This window comes from Melitaea cinxia, chromosome 10 (assembly GCF_905220565.1).
Source record: "Melitaea cinxia chromosome 10, ilMelCinx1.1, whole genome shotgun sequence".
NCBI lineage: Eukaryota > Metazoa > Arthropoda > Insecta > Lepidoptera > Nymphalidae > Melitaea > Melitaea cinxia.
This window is the reverse complement of record NC_059403.1, coordinates 14,926,428-14,943,263: the sequence shown is the minus strand read 5'-3', so window position 1 is coordinate 14,943,263 and position 16,836 is coordinate 14,926,428. Positions and strand designations below refer to the sequence as shown.

Here is a 16,836-nt window from a genome sequence, read left to right as displayed (position 1 = left end):
CTTAGTTATAGACTTATTAGACAATGAAAACGTTCTTACTATAACCCAGTTTTATTTAAAATGAATTTTATGATTGATTACAAAAATGATAAAATTACGTAAATTTCAAGGAAGCGCGCTTTATTTTCAACAATAAATAATTTAAATTCTTGCAGAACTTTCTAATAAAATCTTATCATGCAAAATTAAGCGCAGGTTAATATCGAAGTATAAAATTAATGTAAGACGAAGCTAAAAGGTTAAGAGAAGCGGATATCCCCGAAGGCGATTTGCTGGCTCGCATTCAATGTTTGTACGATCATGAATGGTGTTCAGACGGGCACAATAAGTGAATAAATTAGCCAAGCGTATTGCGATGTCCGTAGCACGAGACCCTTGACGATTCAATGAAGTTCGTATCTCGAAAGTATTACCCAGAATCTAGAAAACAACGTACCTTCCTATTCAATGCGACCGTGCTATAAAATGTGAAATCTTTATCGGAGACACCTTGATTATAATCAGAACTGAAAGGAGCTGAATAGTTTTAAGTATAAAAACGATAAGATTTTGGACTATTTAAGATGTTTTTGGGGTTAAAATCTGAGAAATATGGATGATTTCAAGTAAAATGAAGAGTAATGTGACTTGTAAAATAAAATCATATCTTACGTGATATAATAAAATAAATACATAATATATTTAGATGTATAACTTGACCATTGTATTTTATAAAGATACTTGAGAAAAAAAATTATATTAAAGGATTTTTTTGTTTCGATTTTTTTTCTCTACATAAAAAAATAATAAATTCATATTACACCTTTTTAAATTTAACTAATTTAAATGAGTATTGACAGTATTTAAAACACTTAAAGAATTCATTAAAATTTTATTGCCAACGAAATATAATAATAACGAAGTACATCCTGTTACTTCTCAACGGTATGACTACTTGATTCATCTGAGGGAATAGCCCTGCATAGCCTCGTCCAGGTAGACGGGAATAGCCGAGAATCGTTTGCATTTGACTGGTTCTTTCCTTTTGTCTTCTGGGAGAAAGTTCCATATTATCAAGTCCTCGTCAAATGTTGCTGTTGCTGAAAACAAGAGCCTTGATAAGATTATACATCTTAGTTTAGTTAGGAATTGCTCAGTTCATCCATCCTATCTATTCACTTAAACTTAATTAAGTATCTTTAATTAAAAAATATTTTTATTTCGTAAACGTAAAACGTAACAAAAAAAACGAAATATTAAAAAAAATAGTTTTAATAATTTTTATACGTAAGTTACTGTTAAATATGTCTAGAAATAGCAGGATAATCAGTGCCAATAAGCTAGCGGGGTTTCAATTCGTTTAATGTTCAAAAGTCTTTCATTAAAGTTTCGGCGCCAATTTCATAATACGGCACAAGCAACAACAAAAAACGCACATATATAAGATATAAATACAGTGTCATTAAGTTCATCTTTATCATCTATGTAATCCGGCATTTAATAATTAATAATAATAATTAATAATAATAATTAATAATAATAATTAATAATAATAATTAATAATAATAATTAATAATAATAATTAATAATAATTATTAATAAAAATAATTTATGTTGAGACAATTGCTAAATTGTTAGTGGGATTTTATTATACATGTGAATACCATAACCCCGAAAAGGATACTTTTATTTTGCTCAGTTAAAAACTTGGATTATAACTATTCATATCAAAACAGTCAATATTCTTATGAAAATATATAATATTGCTATACATTTATTGAATAGCAATTCTTAATATGTCCAAATTAAGAAAAACATGCCGCAGGGTGACTTGAACTCTAGAATCGTAACTGTCGCGAATAGCTCTTTTTTTTCAAAATAAATTCAGTCTTAATATCTGTAGCATTACCCCATAGTATTAGACCATAAGACATTACACTATATAAATAGCAAAAATATATTAAACGCGCAGCGGCAACGTCAGTCAGTTGTAGAACTTTTCTAACTGCGAATGCTGTGGAACTGAGTCTGCTATTCAAGGATGACAAATAGGAATAATACACATAATACAGACAATATATATAACAATTACCCAATTTCGTCCCATCCGGACTGAAAACCATGGTTCGCACTCGGTCCAACCCGCTACGACCCTCTCCCCACTGGTCCACTATGGTTTCAGGATCACTCATCACAACGAGTTGAGAACATGCCTTCGGATGGAGTATTGCTCGATCTGAAAAATATGTGATCTGAAATTTATCTAATGTACGGACCAGTTTGGTAAATGTATAAGTATAGACCACAAGACACAATTCTAACCGACTTCAAAAAAGGAGGTTCTCGATACGACTGACAATTTTTTCATAACTGTTACCTGACTAGTTCGATAACGCAGTTTGTAGTATATTATTTTGCTTCGGGGCTTGTGGGTACTATAGCCGCCTGAGCCTGGGTGTATTTATTTGTATATCTATTATTTCTATGTATATTTGTCAAAAATATATTTAAGTATATCAGACGGCTGTTACCTATAACACGAGTATTAAATACTTACCGTAGAAGCAGACACCGTGTCTGCATATAAAATAATATCTCATATTTTAATTGGATGTACCGATTTTAACGATTCTTTCTTTTTTATCGTACGTGGGTACGTTGTGTTACTTGTTGGTGTAAATTGAAATATGTTTTTTCCGTTGTCGAGTTGACATATTTATATATTGTGAATATAAATCGAGGGGAATGAGCCGTTCGGATAGACTTATCTATGTAGTTACTTGGAAGTAAGTAGATACTGTCTCTTATTATGAAATTATGTGTTATGTTTCATCCTTCTTACTTTTAATATTTTAATTGAAAGAAAGAAAGAAAGAAAGAAAGAAACACGTTTATTCGGAGCATCACTCAAAAACGCAGACAGTTTTTACACAAAAAAAGACACACTTAAATAGACATAATAATAATTAATCAATAACTACATATAGAAAAAAGAAATTTACATGACCAGTAATATAGACTACAAAAAACTATAACATCAAAAAAAAAAAGTAAAAAAAAATGTACATAAAAAATTCCAAAGAAGTTATGAAAAAAAAAGACGAATAAACAAGAAATGTGAAAATGTGTGATTATATGACCAAATAATACCGCCTGCGGCTAAGTGCTGTGCCCCAAAAAGGTATATCACTCAGCTTGGTGTTGGCTTTCATAAAAAACAAAAACCAACGCTGATTTTCAGTGATACCCCTGTTTTGACTAGCGCGACAAGTATCATTCCTTTCTTCTAGCAATATAATTATATACGCATACATACACCACACACACATACATACACATACACACACACATAAACATATAATACACATACACACATATACATATCCGTACATGTATATAACAAATATTATAAATAAACATGTAAAATGGAGCAAAATAAATAAATAAGTAACAACAGAGAAGATATATTTTGCATAAATAAATAAATAAATAAATAGTAGTGAAATTATGTGATGTTACGTCGTCGGGTGCACGGAATGCAGGTAAGCTCAGACCACCGCGCGCGCCGGACATGGGAAGACGTAAGCCCGACGACGCACGCTTCCATTATACTCGTATAATATATAAAAGGAGCAAGGCTACGAATGAGGCTATTTATTAAGGTAAGATCATATTTCTTTAAAATCGTTCCCGTGCCTAATTTATCTTACACAACCCTGCATTTACAGGCTATAAAAAAAAAAAAAGAGACGATGGCATACATAAAATAAAAACAAATGACGTCAACGTCGACGAGGCTGTCACCGAAGCACGTGCTGAACCAACCTACCGCCCGCGACGAAGTCAGTTCAATTAGGTACTGAGAATTTATTATGTATTTGCCTTGTTTTACAAATATGCACAATGAATTAAAAAAAATAATAATCATATATTATTAGTAATTATATTAACGTACCTATACACAAATTTAAAAATGACTATACATTCCTATTCCTTATTCTACTTTCTAGATGGTCTGTGACGATTGAAGTTGTAAATTATATAAATGCATTTTGTATTTGTAACGAAAAGTATTCTTGGTTTTCAGGATCCGAATCGGAGGCGGCAAGTTGTTCCAACACTTCGTCGCTGCATAGCGGAAACTACCATGGAACGCTGCAGATCGATGCATGGGTATATTGAGCATGTAAGACGATGCTCGTGTAGGGTAATTCCTGTTACATTCCTTTGCCCAGGTTAATTTATCGTACAAGTACACAGGGGCTTTACTTTGGATCACGTCGAATAGTAAGGTCGCTAGATGCAATTGCCTACGATGTTCCATCCTAATCATTCGTGCATCATTAATATAAGGAGAAATATGCGCGCAACGTGGTATATTAAAACAGTACCGCATGCATGCATTTTGTACCCGTTGTATAAGTTTTTTTGTACGTGCAAGTAGCCTAGGTTCAATTACAATATCAGCATAGTTGAATTTTGAAAGAACCAGCGTTTCACACAACTTCACTCGCATATCCTTACTGAGAACGTTTCTTATCTGATACAAGACTTTTAACCTATAAAAACAATTACGAGCTGTATTCATGGTATGTCTTTCAAACCTTAACCCCTCATCAATCACTAAGCCTAAATTACGCACCTCTGTCACTCTTTCAATCCTTTCACCCCTTATGTGAATAAATGGATTTAAACTACTGATTTTTTGTATTTGATTTTTTGTGCCTAGTATCATATATTTCGTTTTTCCCGGATTCAACGCAAGACCATGATCTTCTGACCACTTGGAGATGCGGCCGAGATCGTCATTTAACTTCTGTATAGCCACACTAGCTTCTGATTGATTAAACGAAATATACATCTGTATATCGTCAGCATATATGTGATATTTACAATTTTTGATATGAGTTATTATGTCGGCACAGTACAGCGCAAAACTTATGGGTCCTAAGATCGATCCTTGTGGTACGCCTCTACTTACCGAACAACAGTCCGATCGGTTTCTGGACCCATCATCATTGATGATTTCAACTATCTGTTTCCTATGTTGTAGGTAACTAGCGAACCATTTTACAGTTTTAGCGTTAAATGCGTAGTATTTTAATTTAGCCAGAAACAGTTGCCTGTTGATTGTATCAAACGCTCGAGAAAAATCCAGCAGTACAAGAATTGTGCCTTCTCTAACGTCCTGAGCGCACAATATATTGTCTACAACATCCAGCAACGCCGTAGTCGTGCTGTGATATTTCCTAAAACCAGATTGCTTCTCTGGTAGAATTTTATTAGTGTCTAAAAATTTTGTTAATTGATTACATACAATCCTCTCTAAAACTTTTGATATACAAGGCAGTATACTAACAGGTCGTAGATCTTTAATTTCATTTACGTTTTCCTTTTTGGGGATCGGTCTCAATTGCTGGTCGAGTCTGCCAAAACATAGATTATCAATGTTGAACTCACCGAACAATTAATTTAAATGGAAAAATAAAACTACACATCGCGTTTAGAATTACTTGACAATTGACAACTGGACGATCAAACAAAAAAGCAAACCGCAGATGATGAACAAAGAATGTTAAATTGAAATTCCCAATAAATATTTTCTTTTCCTTATTTCTACATTTATCGAAAGATCGAAATCCACTAAAAACTTCTACAACTTAACGTGCTCAAAGAAGAGCAAGTCCAACGTGTTCAAATGGCAATACTTGTTTAGCGAATTAAGCTTAAAACTTTTTTTTAAAAAGACGAAGCCTTGACCTAGCAAGCTCCAACTACAATCAAACACACATACTATCAAAAATATTTAAATACAGTTTCATAAAACCTTTTTTGATATATGTAATATCCAACAAAAGATGTGTAAGAATCAATAATATTATGCAAATTGCTGCAAGCTTCAAAACAGAAAGCCCTTTAACAGTTTCTAATTGCTACTTATTATAGATCGATAACATCTATGTACTTTTGATATTTGCATGTGACCTTAGAAACAGTAACACGCCATCTAATTTGCAAATAAATAGCAAAATAAATGAATGAAAAAGTTTTGAAGTTAATTAAGGGGATATTAATTTCATTTTCGATCGAAAAAAATCGATTTTTCATTTTCGACCTAGTATAAAGTACATATTTACTTGTTTAATACGCGCAAGGAGCTGTAGATCGCTGCTCTATTTATGGCATTGAGTCGTAATTATATATATATATGTATATATATATATATACTTATGATATATATATATATATATATACATATATATATATATACATATATATATATATATATATATATATATATACTTATGATATATATATATATATATATATATATCATAGTCTTTACAATGAATTCCGGCATAAAAAAAATAATTAAAAAAAAAATAATAAATAAAATAAATTAATAAATTTAATTGGAATCGTTCTTAGTATTAAGGTAAAGTTTTCCAACTAATTTTTTGAACGTTGGGAGTGATTTGGCTTCTTTTATATATAATGGTAAATTATTCCATAGCTTAATTTCCCGAATGGTGAAAGACTGACTGAAAAATTTTGTTTTACGAACGGGTAATTTTAATATTAGTCTCCTCGACGATCTTAGGGAACAACTTATCTTTTAAATAACACGGAGCCTTAGAGTTAAACAACGCACAGTACAGAAGAGATAAAATAGACAGGTTTCAGCGAGAACGTATTGGAAGTCATTTGAGCTTTGAACGAAATTCAGAAACATGGTTTATATTTTAAAAGTTTTAAAGATGTTCAAGCCTATTAAGTTGGTCCTCTCTTAGATTAATATAGCTTACATCTGCATAGCCAAGAATCGATAAAAGGAGAGATTTCGCCAATATAATTTTGGTAGCAATTGGTAAAAAGACTTGAGGCGCCGTAGGGAGCTCAGCGCAGCGAAGGTTTTTCTGCTGATTTCTTTTAATTATACTGACCACGACAAAGTCCGTATGAGTTGTATATTGATTCTAAATCGCAAAAATTTTTAAATTTTAGTCCTAGTCACTATACATCAACCGATAGACAATCGATGTTTCCCTGGGATATATAGACAAAAAACTGCTAGGACCAGAGCCCACAAGATACAAGTAAATCCACATAAACTGAAATAGACGTCGAATGGATTAGACCACACTATAAATGCATTCCTTAAGTTTCTTGTTCCATTTTGTTACAATGACCATAACTCCACAAGCTTACAAAATATTACAGCTTAATATTACTGCTTTCAAGTGGTGGTTCTTGTATTGTGTAAGGTAGCCAGAGTTCCTGGAGATGGTCGGGGATAGGATCCAAAACTCGCTTGTAATGCCCCTCGTGTTGCAGGCGTTCATAGGCTACGGTATCCGCTTATTATCCGTACGCTACATTACTATCTTTATAGTATTAATGTATATATAAAAGAATAATACGCTATATAGAGTCTACAATACATTACCAATATACTCATTGTACACTAAAAGAGGATGATCAAATATAACTATTTATATAATACATGGTCTTCCATTGATCTACAATTACAGTTTCGTTGTAATAACAGACACGTCACCCTGTTTGATAAATTTGGAAGATTTCATCATCATCATCATCATTTCAGTCTAACACAGTCCGCTGCTGGACATAGACCTTCACAAGTACTCATGTGTTTTACCCATAGTCACCACGCTGGGCAGGAGGGTTGGTGACCGCAGTTGGCTTTATCACACCGAAGACGCTGCTGCCCGTTTTCGGCCTGTGTATTTCAAAGCCAGCAGTTGGATGGTTAACCCGCCATCGGTCGGCTTTTTAAGTTCCAAGGTGGTAGTGGAACTATGTTATTCCTTAGTCGCCTCTTACGACACCCACGGGAAGAGAAGGGGTGTAACTACGGTAGTAAAGAATATAGCCACCTATATTCTTTACTACCGTAGTTACACAGCTAAAATAATTTAAAAAAAAATTTGGAAGATTTATCAAACATAAATTCGTCATATACCAGAGTTCCACAAACTGAGCACTAATTCTCCGGTTCTGTCGCTGAAAAGCATCGCATCCAGACTGTACCGCTTGGGTCCGACGGTTGTCTCCTGGACTTTGGATGTTGGTGCATTCCACAACGCAATCCGGGCTTGGAGATCTGGTGTCACCGCACCCACACCGAGTAGTGCACTACACCACGGATGCCACGCCATTGTCTGATAATATAAAATTTAATTGACCACTTTAAAATATTTTATGTTGTATTGTTAAACCAAAACAAATATTGTTGTTAGATTAGACGAACTGCTTAATTACTTATAATTAATAAAAGGAAATTGAATAAATAACTGTTAAACATACATTCATCGACGTCTGTTACTAACATAGGCAAGGGTAGGGTAGAAGTATTTTTGTATAGATTTTATTTTTTTGTTTCTACAAATCTCAGTTTCAGGATCAGAATCGAAACCAAGACAGTGGATCAAAAAGGAGGGTCACTGCCAACTGTGCCTACGGGCCAGTCAAATTATCTTAAATATAATATAATATACGAACATATTTGCTTGCTACAACTTCATTACTACACTTTATTCTTATTAACTTTTATTCTACATTTCATTGATATTCAAGAATTATATAAGTCCACCTTTGCCATAAACCTAACTATTATTTTATGTTTCTATATGTATTTTTGAGAGTAATAAAGTATATAAGTCAATCATAAAAATATTGAACCCTTATCGTCCAACTGGAGTCGAGACTTGAATATATTTCCAATGTGGGCCAAGTAAGTAACATGACGACATCTGAGTTAACAGCCGTGACGGCGACGTAGCGGGCGTCTGGTGATACTCGTACGAGCAGGATCGCAGCCGTCACGAGCCGTCTCCAGCTGAGGAACTTGGCCTCACGCGTGTATGACACCACGCTACCCCATGAACAGCCACTGTGAAAATGAAATAGAAAGACAAATATTTAAATAAGCATTTAAGTTTATCTTGAATAAATTACTTAAAAAGTGATCATCTCGATAAAATTTAAATAAGACTACAAAACAAGCATCAGCTTTCGATTAAAATGAGAATTATTAATATCGGTACACCCAATGAAAAGTTACGCGGTTATAATACAATGTAGGTCGACGAAAAAATAGTTAAGCAAATACGCATTATTAGATGTAACTCGAAAAATACTTGTCTGATATAAATTAAATTTAAATGGGACCACATGATATACACCACCTATTGATTAAAAATTCATCGAAGTCGGCCCTGATGGGTGATTGGGTAGTCAAAAGTTCTGAGGTAACATATAAAAAATCATCACTATGTGTGTGTGATGATATAAAAAAAATACAACCGAATTGAGAACCTACTTCTTTTTTGAAAGTGGGTTAAAAAAAGAGTCATTTAATTTGGTGCAGTTGTTCACAAGTTATGCACGCACATACATTTGGTGATTCATTTTTAAAAAGTCACTAACGTTACAAAGGAATTGGCAGTCGGACTCCAGTCGATCGCAGTAATGGAGCAGAAGTGAGTGTCGATATTCAGACATGGACATAAATTACTTGAAACCTTTTTACTCCTGCTGTTATTGTGGATCTCCACCGTATTCATATCGGTGCCGAGCTGAAATTAAAAAAGAAAAAAAACTAAATTAAAAATAAATATATGACAAGTATATTCTTTTTTATTTTTATTATTTTCTTTTCACTAGTGTTATTTACCACATGTATTAATTTTTGGTGTTTACGCGTTAAGAAATTATATTAGGGGAGGTATTAAAAAATCTAACAACTGGCAATGAAATGCACAGGCCGTCGACGGGCAGCAGCGTCTTCGGTGCGACAAAGCCAGCCCTGCGGTCACCAACCCGCCTGCCCAGCGTGGTGACTATGGGTAAAACACATGAGTTCACACCATTTTTGGCACGAACTTGTAGGGGCCTATGTCCAGCAGTGGACTGTGATAGGCTGAAATGATGATTAAAAAATATGTGAGTAAAATCGTGTGAAACTGTAATGCTGAACTGCCCTGAGAGTAAGTTTTACCAAGCAACGATTTTTGAGGAAAAGAGGTAAAAATATTTATAAAAATCTTCTTTAAGGTAGAAATTCCAGTCACGTATCGGAGCTGACCCATAATCTTTTTACCGTTTGATAATTTTCATACCAGAGAAGATAATATAAACTGCCGCGATAAAATTTTCATTAACGTTGCGTACTGATGCCGCGACGCCAAGTTTTCTTTAGTCCTATTAAATAGACAAATAAAAAAAGAAGTTTTGATATTCCAGAGTAACTTATTACTTATGTATATGTAACTATGTAAGTTACGTACTAAGTTAAAAATCACATATACTAAATATTAACATGAAAGAAACGTGTCACAATTTGTGGTAGCAGATTCGACATCTTTCTTCTGTTCAATGAGAAGTCGGGAAATGTTGTGACGAAACTGGTTTCGAGGTCGGAATTTTGGCCTCAGCTTCGGCCAAAAAACTTGTTTCAGTCGGACACTAGCAAATACATAATAACAATGCCTTTAATTTTAACCCTTGTGTAATTATAGCACTCGACGATGCGTGTAATTTTTTTGTTAAAAATATACATATAATAAATGACGTTGTATTTTTAGGCAAGAGTAAAAACAGGGTGTATTTGTTCGCTAAACAAATCACGAATTATTGTTTCAATCATATTTTATACTGACAGTATAATTTGATAGATGGAAAGAGGTATATTCTATTCTTCAATACTATTAAATTAATTTATGCAATGTTGCAGGTTCGTTCCCCGCACATGATAAACATTTGCATTGGCCATACAGATGTTTGTCGTGATTTGGGTGTTTGTGCAGTTTTTGTGGGTCTCCCAACCGTGTCTCGGAGAGCACGTTGAGCCGTCGGTCCCGGCTGTTATCATGTACACCTGATAGCGATCGTTACTCGTAGTAGAGAATATATCCGCCAACCCGCATTGGAGCAGCGTGGTGGATTAAACTTTGATCCCTCTCTTACGTGGGGAAAGAGGCCTATGCCCAGCAGTGAGATATTACAGGCTGAAGCGTAGGCAATTATTCGGCGGCACCAAAGCGATACTAGAATATTTTATATAGACTTATAATATCTTTACTTACAATCAATAGCTCCCCGCGAGGGTCAAACTTGCAACACTGTATTTCATATAAAGTGTGACCTTGACTGATGAGGCTTTGACTTCTCCAACTCCACTTGTGGTAGTTCTTTCCTAGGGCTGCCACTAGAATGTTATCGTTACTCCAGTCTAGAAGTTCTGGAACTAACCACCATGTTATTGAAAATTAGCTGCGAGGTATAATTATATATATATTTTTTTTTAATTAAAAATTAACATCTACAAGCTCTAAAATGCCCATAACTTTTATCAAACATCATGCATTATAATTATGCTTATCCTACAGGCGATTTATTACTATTATTAGATCGATAGTACTGTGACTGCCTAGTAAAGCTAGGACGTGGTCCGGCTCTGACGGAATTTTTCTGTTACAAAATCTTAATTTTTTATATTCATTTATATCGAACATTTAATATCAGTATGAGATAATTTCTTTATCGTTACAGACATCCGATATTTTTTCATGTATGTATGTGTAAACGAGTAGTACAATGAATACGTAATAGGAATAAGTGATAAGGTACTTTTAGGAAAATTTACAAGGATTTGTAATAATGACTGAAGGGCACAGCAGACTGAGGTAGTAGATGACAGCCAAATAAGTTAGGGCCCTTTAAGGCTTTTTACTTTTTTTTAGCTTGTCGAATAAAGCCATCTTTATAAAGTACCGTATAATCCATATAACCGTAAGTAACCGTAAAGTAAGTATAATCCATATAAAGTTGATAGAAGATAAAAATCAAAAGCACTCGTTATAAATTAAAATTAAAATCCAGATCTAGTATAAATATGCATAAGATAGTCCATACTTTTAGAAAAATATATGTAACATGTGTTTGGAAATGAGAAAAACCGGTATTTTCTTAATTTATTTAAATGATTATTCAATTTAGTTAAGTGGTGAATTTCTTTTAGTATTATTTTAGTATTATAGTATTTTATTGTCAAATGCTATTGAATAATTATGCAATTTGAATGAAAATGTAGTTGCATTGGACTTTTTGTTTTTTAATCAACGTGACAAACATTTTGTATCCTTAGAGAGAATAGTGAAATACATGAATATTGATATTGTATTTTACATAAGAGTAAATATAATATATTTATACACCTTATAGCAACAATGTTTCATTTTAAGACCTACTCGTCTAGCTTTCAAGCTTAACAGAAAAAGTCGAAGTTGAAGATACTCTGGAACCTAATGATGATTAAAAAAAATATAGGGAATAAAATAGATTTTAACTGCGATCCTGTTATTGCTTTAATTACACGACCCAGCCGCATGCTTCAAATTTATTTATTTAGTACATTTAATTAAGCTTTTATTTTAATAAATATTTTAGCTATTAATATTAAATATACAAATAAGTTATACAAATAATTAAATTACATAAAAAAATTATAACCCATACTAAACATTCTAGACGCCGCGTTGGCGCAACGGTTACAGTCATGGATTGTAACTGTTGCGTTGGCGATTGCGGGTTCGATCTCCGCACATGACAAACGTTTGCATTGGCCATACAGGTGTTTGCCGTGGTCTGGGTGTTTGTGCAGTCCTTGTGGGTCTCCCCACCGTGCCTTGGAGAGCACGTTAAGCCGTCGGTCCCGGTTGTTATCATGTACACCTGATAGCGATCGTTACTCATAGTAGGGAATGTATTCGCCAACTTGCATTGAAGCAGCGTGGTGGATAAAGCTCTGATCCTTCTCCTACATGAAGAAAGAGGCCTATGCCCAGCAGTGGGATATTACAGGCTAATGCAAGAACATTCTAGTCAGTCAGTCAGCCTATTACAGTTCATTAAACTTTCTAGATAGGTTATTAATTAATTAGTATAACCTGTGTTAAATACATGTCTTTTTAATTAAATTGGGTACACGAGTCACACAAGAGTACACTAGAGTACACTTTTAACTGAGGTAGGGCACCGCAGGAATTTCCTGCTCAAAATATGGAGCAGCCCGACGTGGGTAGTACCTCGACCTTACAGAAGATCACAGCAAAATAATACTGTTTTCAAGCAGTATTGTGTTCCTGTTGGTGAGTAAGGTGACCAGAGCTCCTGGGGGGATTGGGGATTGGTCGGCAACGCGCTTGCGATGCTTCTGGTGTTGCAGGTGTCTATAAGCTACGGTAATCGCTTACCATCAGGTGAGCCGTACGCTTGTTTGCCGACCTAGTGACACAAAAAAAAGAGGACGGAAAAGCGAAGGCATCAAATAGCATGACATGCTTTTTTTAACAGACTTCAAAAAGGATGAGGTAGCTCAATTCGACCGTATGTATACCGGGATAACTTCGTCGTTTATGAATCGATTTTGATAGTTATTTTTTGTTGGAAAAGAGATATCTCAAATGTGATACCATGATAAGAAAACCAGGATCTGATGATGGAATCCCAGAGGAATCGAGGGAAACCCTCGAAAATCGTAGTGACGACTAGTGCGTTTGTTCATTTTTTTCGTCTACTTACGTTGTTATTACTTGTCGATATAATTGAAGTCGGTTTTTTTTCGTTTGCGAGCAAACATAATCATTAAGACAAACAGACTCAGGAGCTAAAATTGGCTAGCAGAATATTAGTAGTACTACTATACGGCCCAAAAAGGCGCGTTGCCGAACTAATTAATGTTGATAAGTGCATAACTCGAAAATGACTTAACCGATTCGGATAAAAAAAAATTGTATGTTCCTTAAGGCCCAAGGAAGGTTTTAATACTAAAAATAATTAAAAAAAAAAACAAATTTTATTATTAACTATTGACAGCACGAAGTCTGTTCGGGAAGCTAGTTAGTATATAAAAGGTCTCCTGCTGTAAACAATTATTAATAAAAATGTAGTTTTTTACATCATTACCATTAATAGATAAAAATATAAACTTTGCATGTTAGAGAATAAATTTATGATATGTACGATAACTCTAAGGGTGTTGTGCAAAATATGTTAGAAGTAAATGAATAAACAACAAGCATAAAAAGTTTTAGAAAAACTTAGTAACGGACAGTAACCGTTCCGGGCTAGTGTAGTGTATCTGACGGTAGAAAACAATCCATTTGAGGAGGTGCGTTCAGAAATATGTCTTTTATAAGTGTCAAACAAGCGTGCGGTCCAATTGATAATAAGCGGTTACCGAAATCTATGGACGCCTACAACTCTAGAAGTACAGTATGCGCGCTCCTGAACCTCCCTTCGACCTTGCACTTGTACCTTACTCACGGCAGGGACAATAAATACTTGAGATCAGTATTAGTATTAGCTGTGATCTTCTGTTAAGGTTGAGGTACTTCTGCAGTCGGGCTGCTTCAGATTTTGAGCAGTTTTGCGACAGTTTTTTTATACGATGTCATTATATGATTCGTAGCCGATTTTTCTTTAAATTCTGAGTTATTATCAATATTTTTTATAATTCATTTGTGTGTAGAGTACTTACAAGTAGCGTAACTGTATGTAGGTAAGTCTAAGATACTATCAGCAGAGGAGAGATAGCTCTTCTTTCGCGGAATGCAGGGCCAAGGTCTGATCCAATGCTTGGGGATACCGTTCGTCTCTTGCGGCTCAAGGTTGAGCGCATCGTCCAAGTATATTGCGTATTTCTTATGTTTTAGTTGTTTTCCTAACTGTAAAAATTTTAGTTGAAAATGATATACATATGTATAAATTTATTAATTTATTAAAGTTTTCTTTTCAGTTTTTGTCTTGAATGAATACAAATTATTTAATTAATATTCTATTTACCAATAAGCGTTAAATGTAAACGCTTATTTAATGTAATGAGTATTTAGTTCATGACTGTTTATTTTAAACCATATAAAAAGGTTCATTCTGTAGATGACACAGATGTAATTTTCAAGATAATTATAACTATTGTGTGAAATTGAGTGTTAAATCAATTGAATTCAAAGTTAATTATATATGATCATAAATTACCCAAAAATCATTGTTGATAGACTTATCACAGCTGACATGAAAGGACCGACGTCTGCGCCCCTCGCCGAAAGAATCGCGAGGTGCTACAAATCTGTCTACACGATTTCGCTGCGTATTTAGCTGAAAATATATATAAAAAATATTGTAATTAATATGATCAAAAATAACGTAATTGTTTTAAAATTAAATCAATGGCTATTTTTAGATCGTATGGTTATTGATTTATAACTTAATTTATTTTACTGGAATGTCGTGTCAGTATGAAGATTTGTGTGTTTTCGCCTGTATATTTGTATGAGTGTGTCTGTGTGTGCATGTGACTTCAACACAAAAGAGAGAAAAGAAGCATGTGTATATATGTGTTAATATTATCACACATAAATTTGCAAATACGTAGTGGAATTTTTCTACAGTCAAGAACATTAAATAGAACTATACACCATATAGAGGTAAATAATATTTATATTAATCATGATAACACCTTTATTTCTGCAGGATAATGTTATTAATAATCTTTAGTATGTACGTCATTGTTTTTAAAATGTATTAATCACAATAAATGTTAGCATAGCTCGAGAATGGCTTGACCAATTCGGCTAATTTTTTTTTCTATGTTCCTTCAGGCCCACGGAGGTTCAAATATAAATATATATAAAAAATATATTTTACTATTAACTTTTGATAGAACGAAGTCTGTCCGGGCAGCTAGTTACAAATAAATCTGAATACGACACAAAAGTTAGTCCGCTTGTCGATAAAAAATATATGTTAATGGACACTTGAAATAACAGATATGATTTTTTCTTTTAATAGGTTAATTTCGAAAAGAAAAAAGCGTATTTAAATTTATAATTCAAATATTTTTTTATGAAATATGTAATATATTCGCCATTTGCTACCTTATAATTTGATCATCACAAGATTACAGAAAATTTACACATTTTCGCCTTAAGACGTATTCGTATTATTTATTAACAATTTTAATTATGCATCGTAACTATAATGTTAGCAATTTTATAAATATTATTATTAAAAGTTTTTGTTTTTTTGATTTAAAATCGATGTGGTAAATACAAATTTTAGTTAAAGTTATTTTCGTTGAATATGGAAACTCATTTCAATTCCATGTTTTTTAGATGTATTTTGAATATCTTTTAAGAATTTAAGTAACTTACTGTTTTTCTACCAAATATCGTTCTATCCATATCTATTTTTCAATAAACATTTGTTTGAAGTTCAATTAGAATTTGTTTTTATTAAAATTGTTTGCTTAGCACAATAAAGTCGTTCAACGGTTATTGTTCATCGCTTGTTTCTAGTCAATGCTACTTTTTTTTAAACTACCTTCTTGCAATGACTGTTAGCATTCCTGTTACCATAAAAAGTAATTAATATTTTATTAATAAACGGACTATATCAATAATACTTATAATTTATTTAATTATACATTACCGTTTAAGTAATAGCTTTTTTTGGGCGATGATTTTATATTATGGTTGGAAATAAATTGTTGTATCATCGGTACAATACAATACAAAAAAAAAAATTGTAACTGACTAAAATTGGCAGCGACGCGTAAAATATACGAGTAAAACTTTTTTCGGGAATTTTTTAAAGTATAAAAAAAAAAGATTTTTAGTTTTTTTTTTTCTGTGACATATTTTATCACATTTTATCGTCTTTGCGTTTATGCACACAATTTGAATGCGGTTTTCATTGATGTATTTTTGTAAAACTAATTTAATATTTAATATTTGTTTTATTTTACTTTTAAATTAAATAATAAAAGTAATAACA

The 16,836-nt window shown here is 33.1% G+C and overlaps 1 protein-coding gene and 1 long non-coding RNA gene across 2 annotated transcripts; one reads left to right on the top strand and one right to left on the bottom strand.

Moving 5' to 3' along the window:
- Positions 1–856: 856 nt before the first annotated feature.
- On the bottom strand, positions 857–16,244 carry LOC123657110 (protein cortex-like). Its single transcript, XM_045592695.1, has 9 exons — positions 16,215–16,244; positions 15,040–15,159; positions 14,543–14,729; positions 11,088–11,248; positions 9,430–9,578; positions 8,683–8,893; positions 7,964–8,162; positions 2,072–2,215; positions 857–1,079 (listed from the first exon to the last, which is right to left on the bottom strand). Exons 1-9 carry the CDS (start codon positions 16,242–16,244, stop codon positions 940–942), a joined length of 1,341 nt encoding a protein of 446 aa, XP_045448651.1. The 3' UTR covers positions 857–939.
- On the top strand, positions 3,452–4,680 carry LOC123657127. The gene is made up of 2 exons (XR_006743657.1): positions 3,452–3,835; positions 4,067–4,680. It is a non-coding gene; the product is annotated as an uncharacterized LOC123657127 (long non-coding RNA).
- Positions 16,245–16,836: the final 592 nt, after the last annotated feature.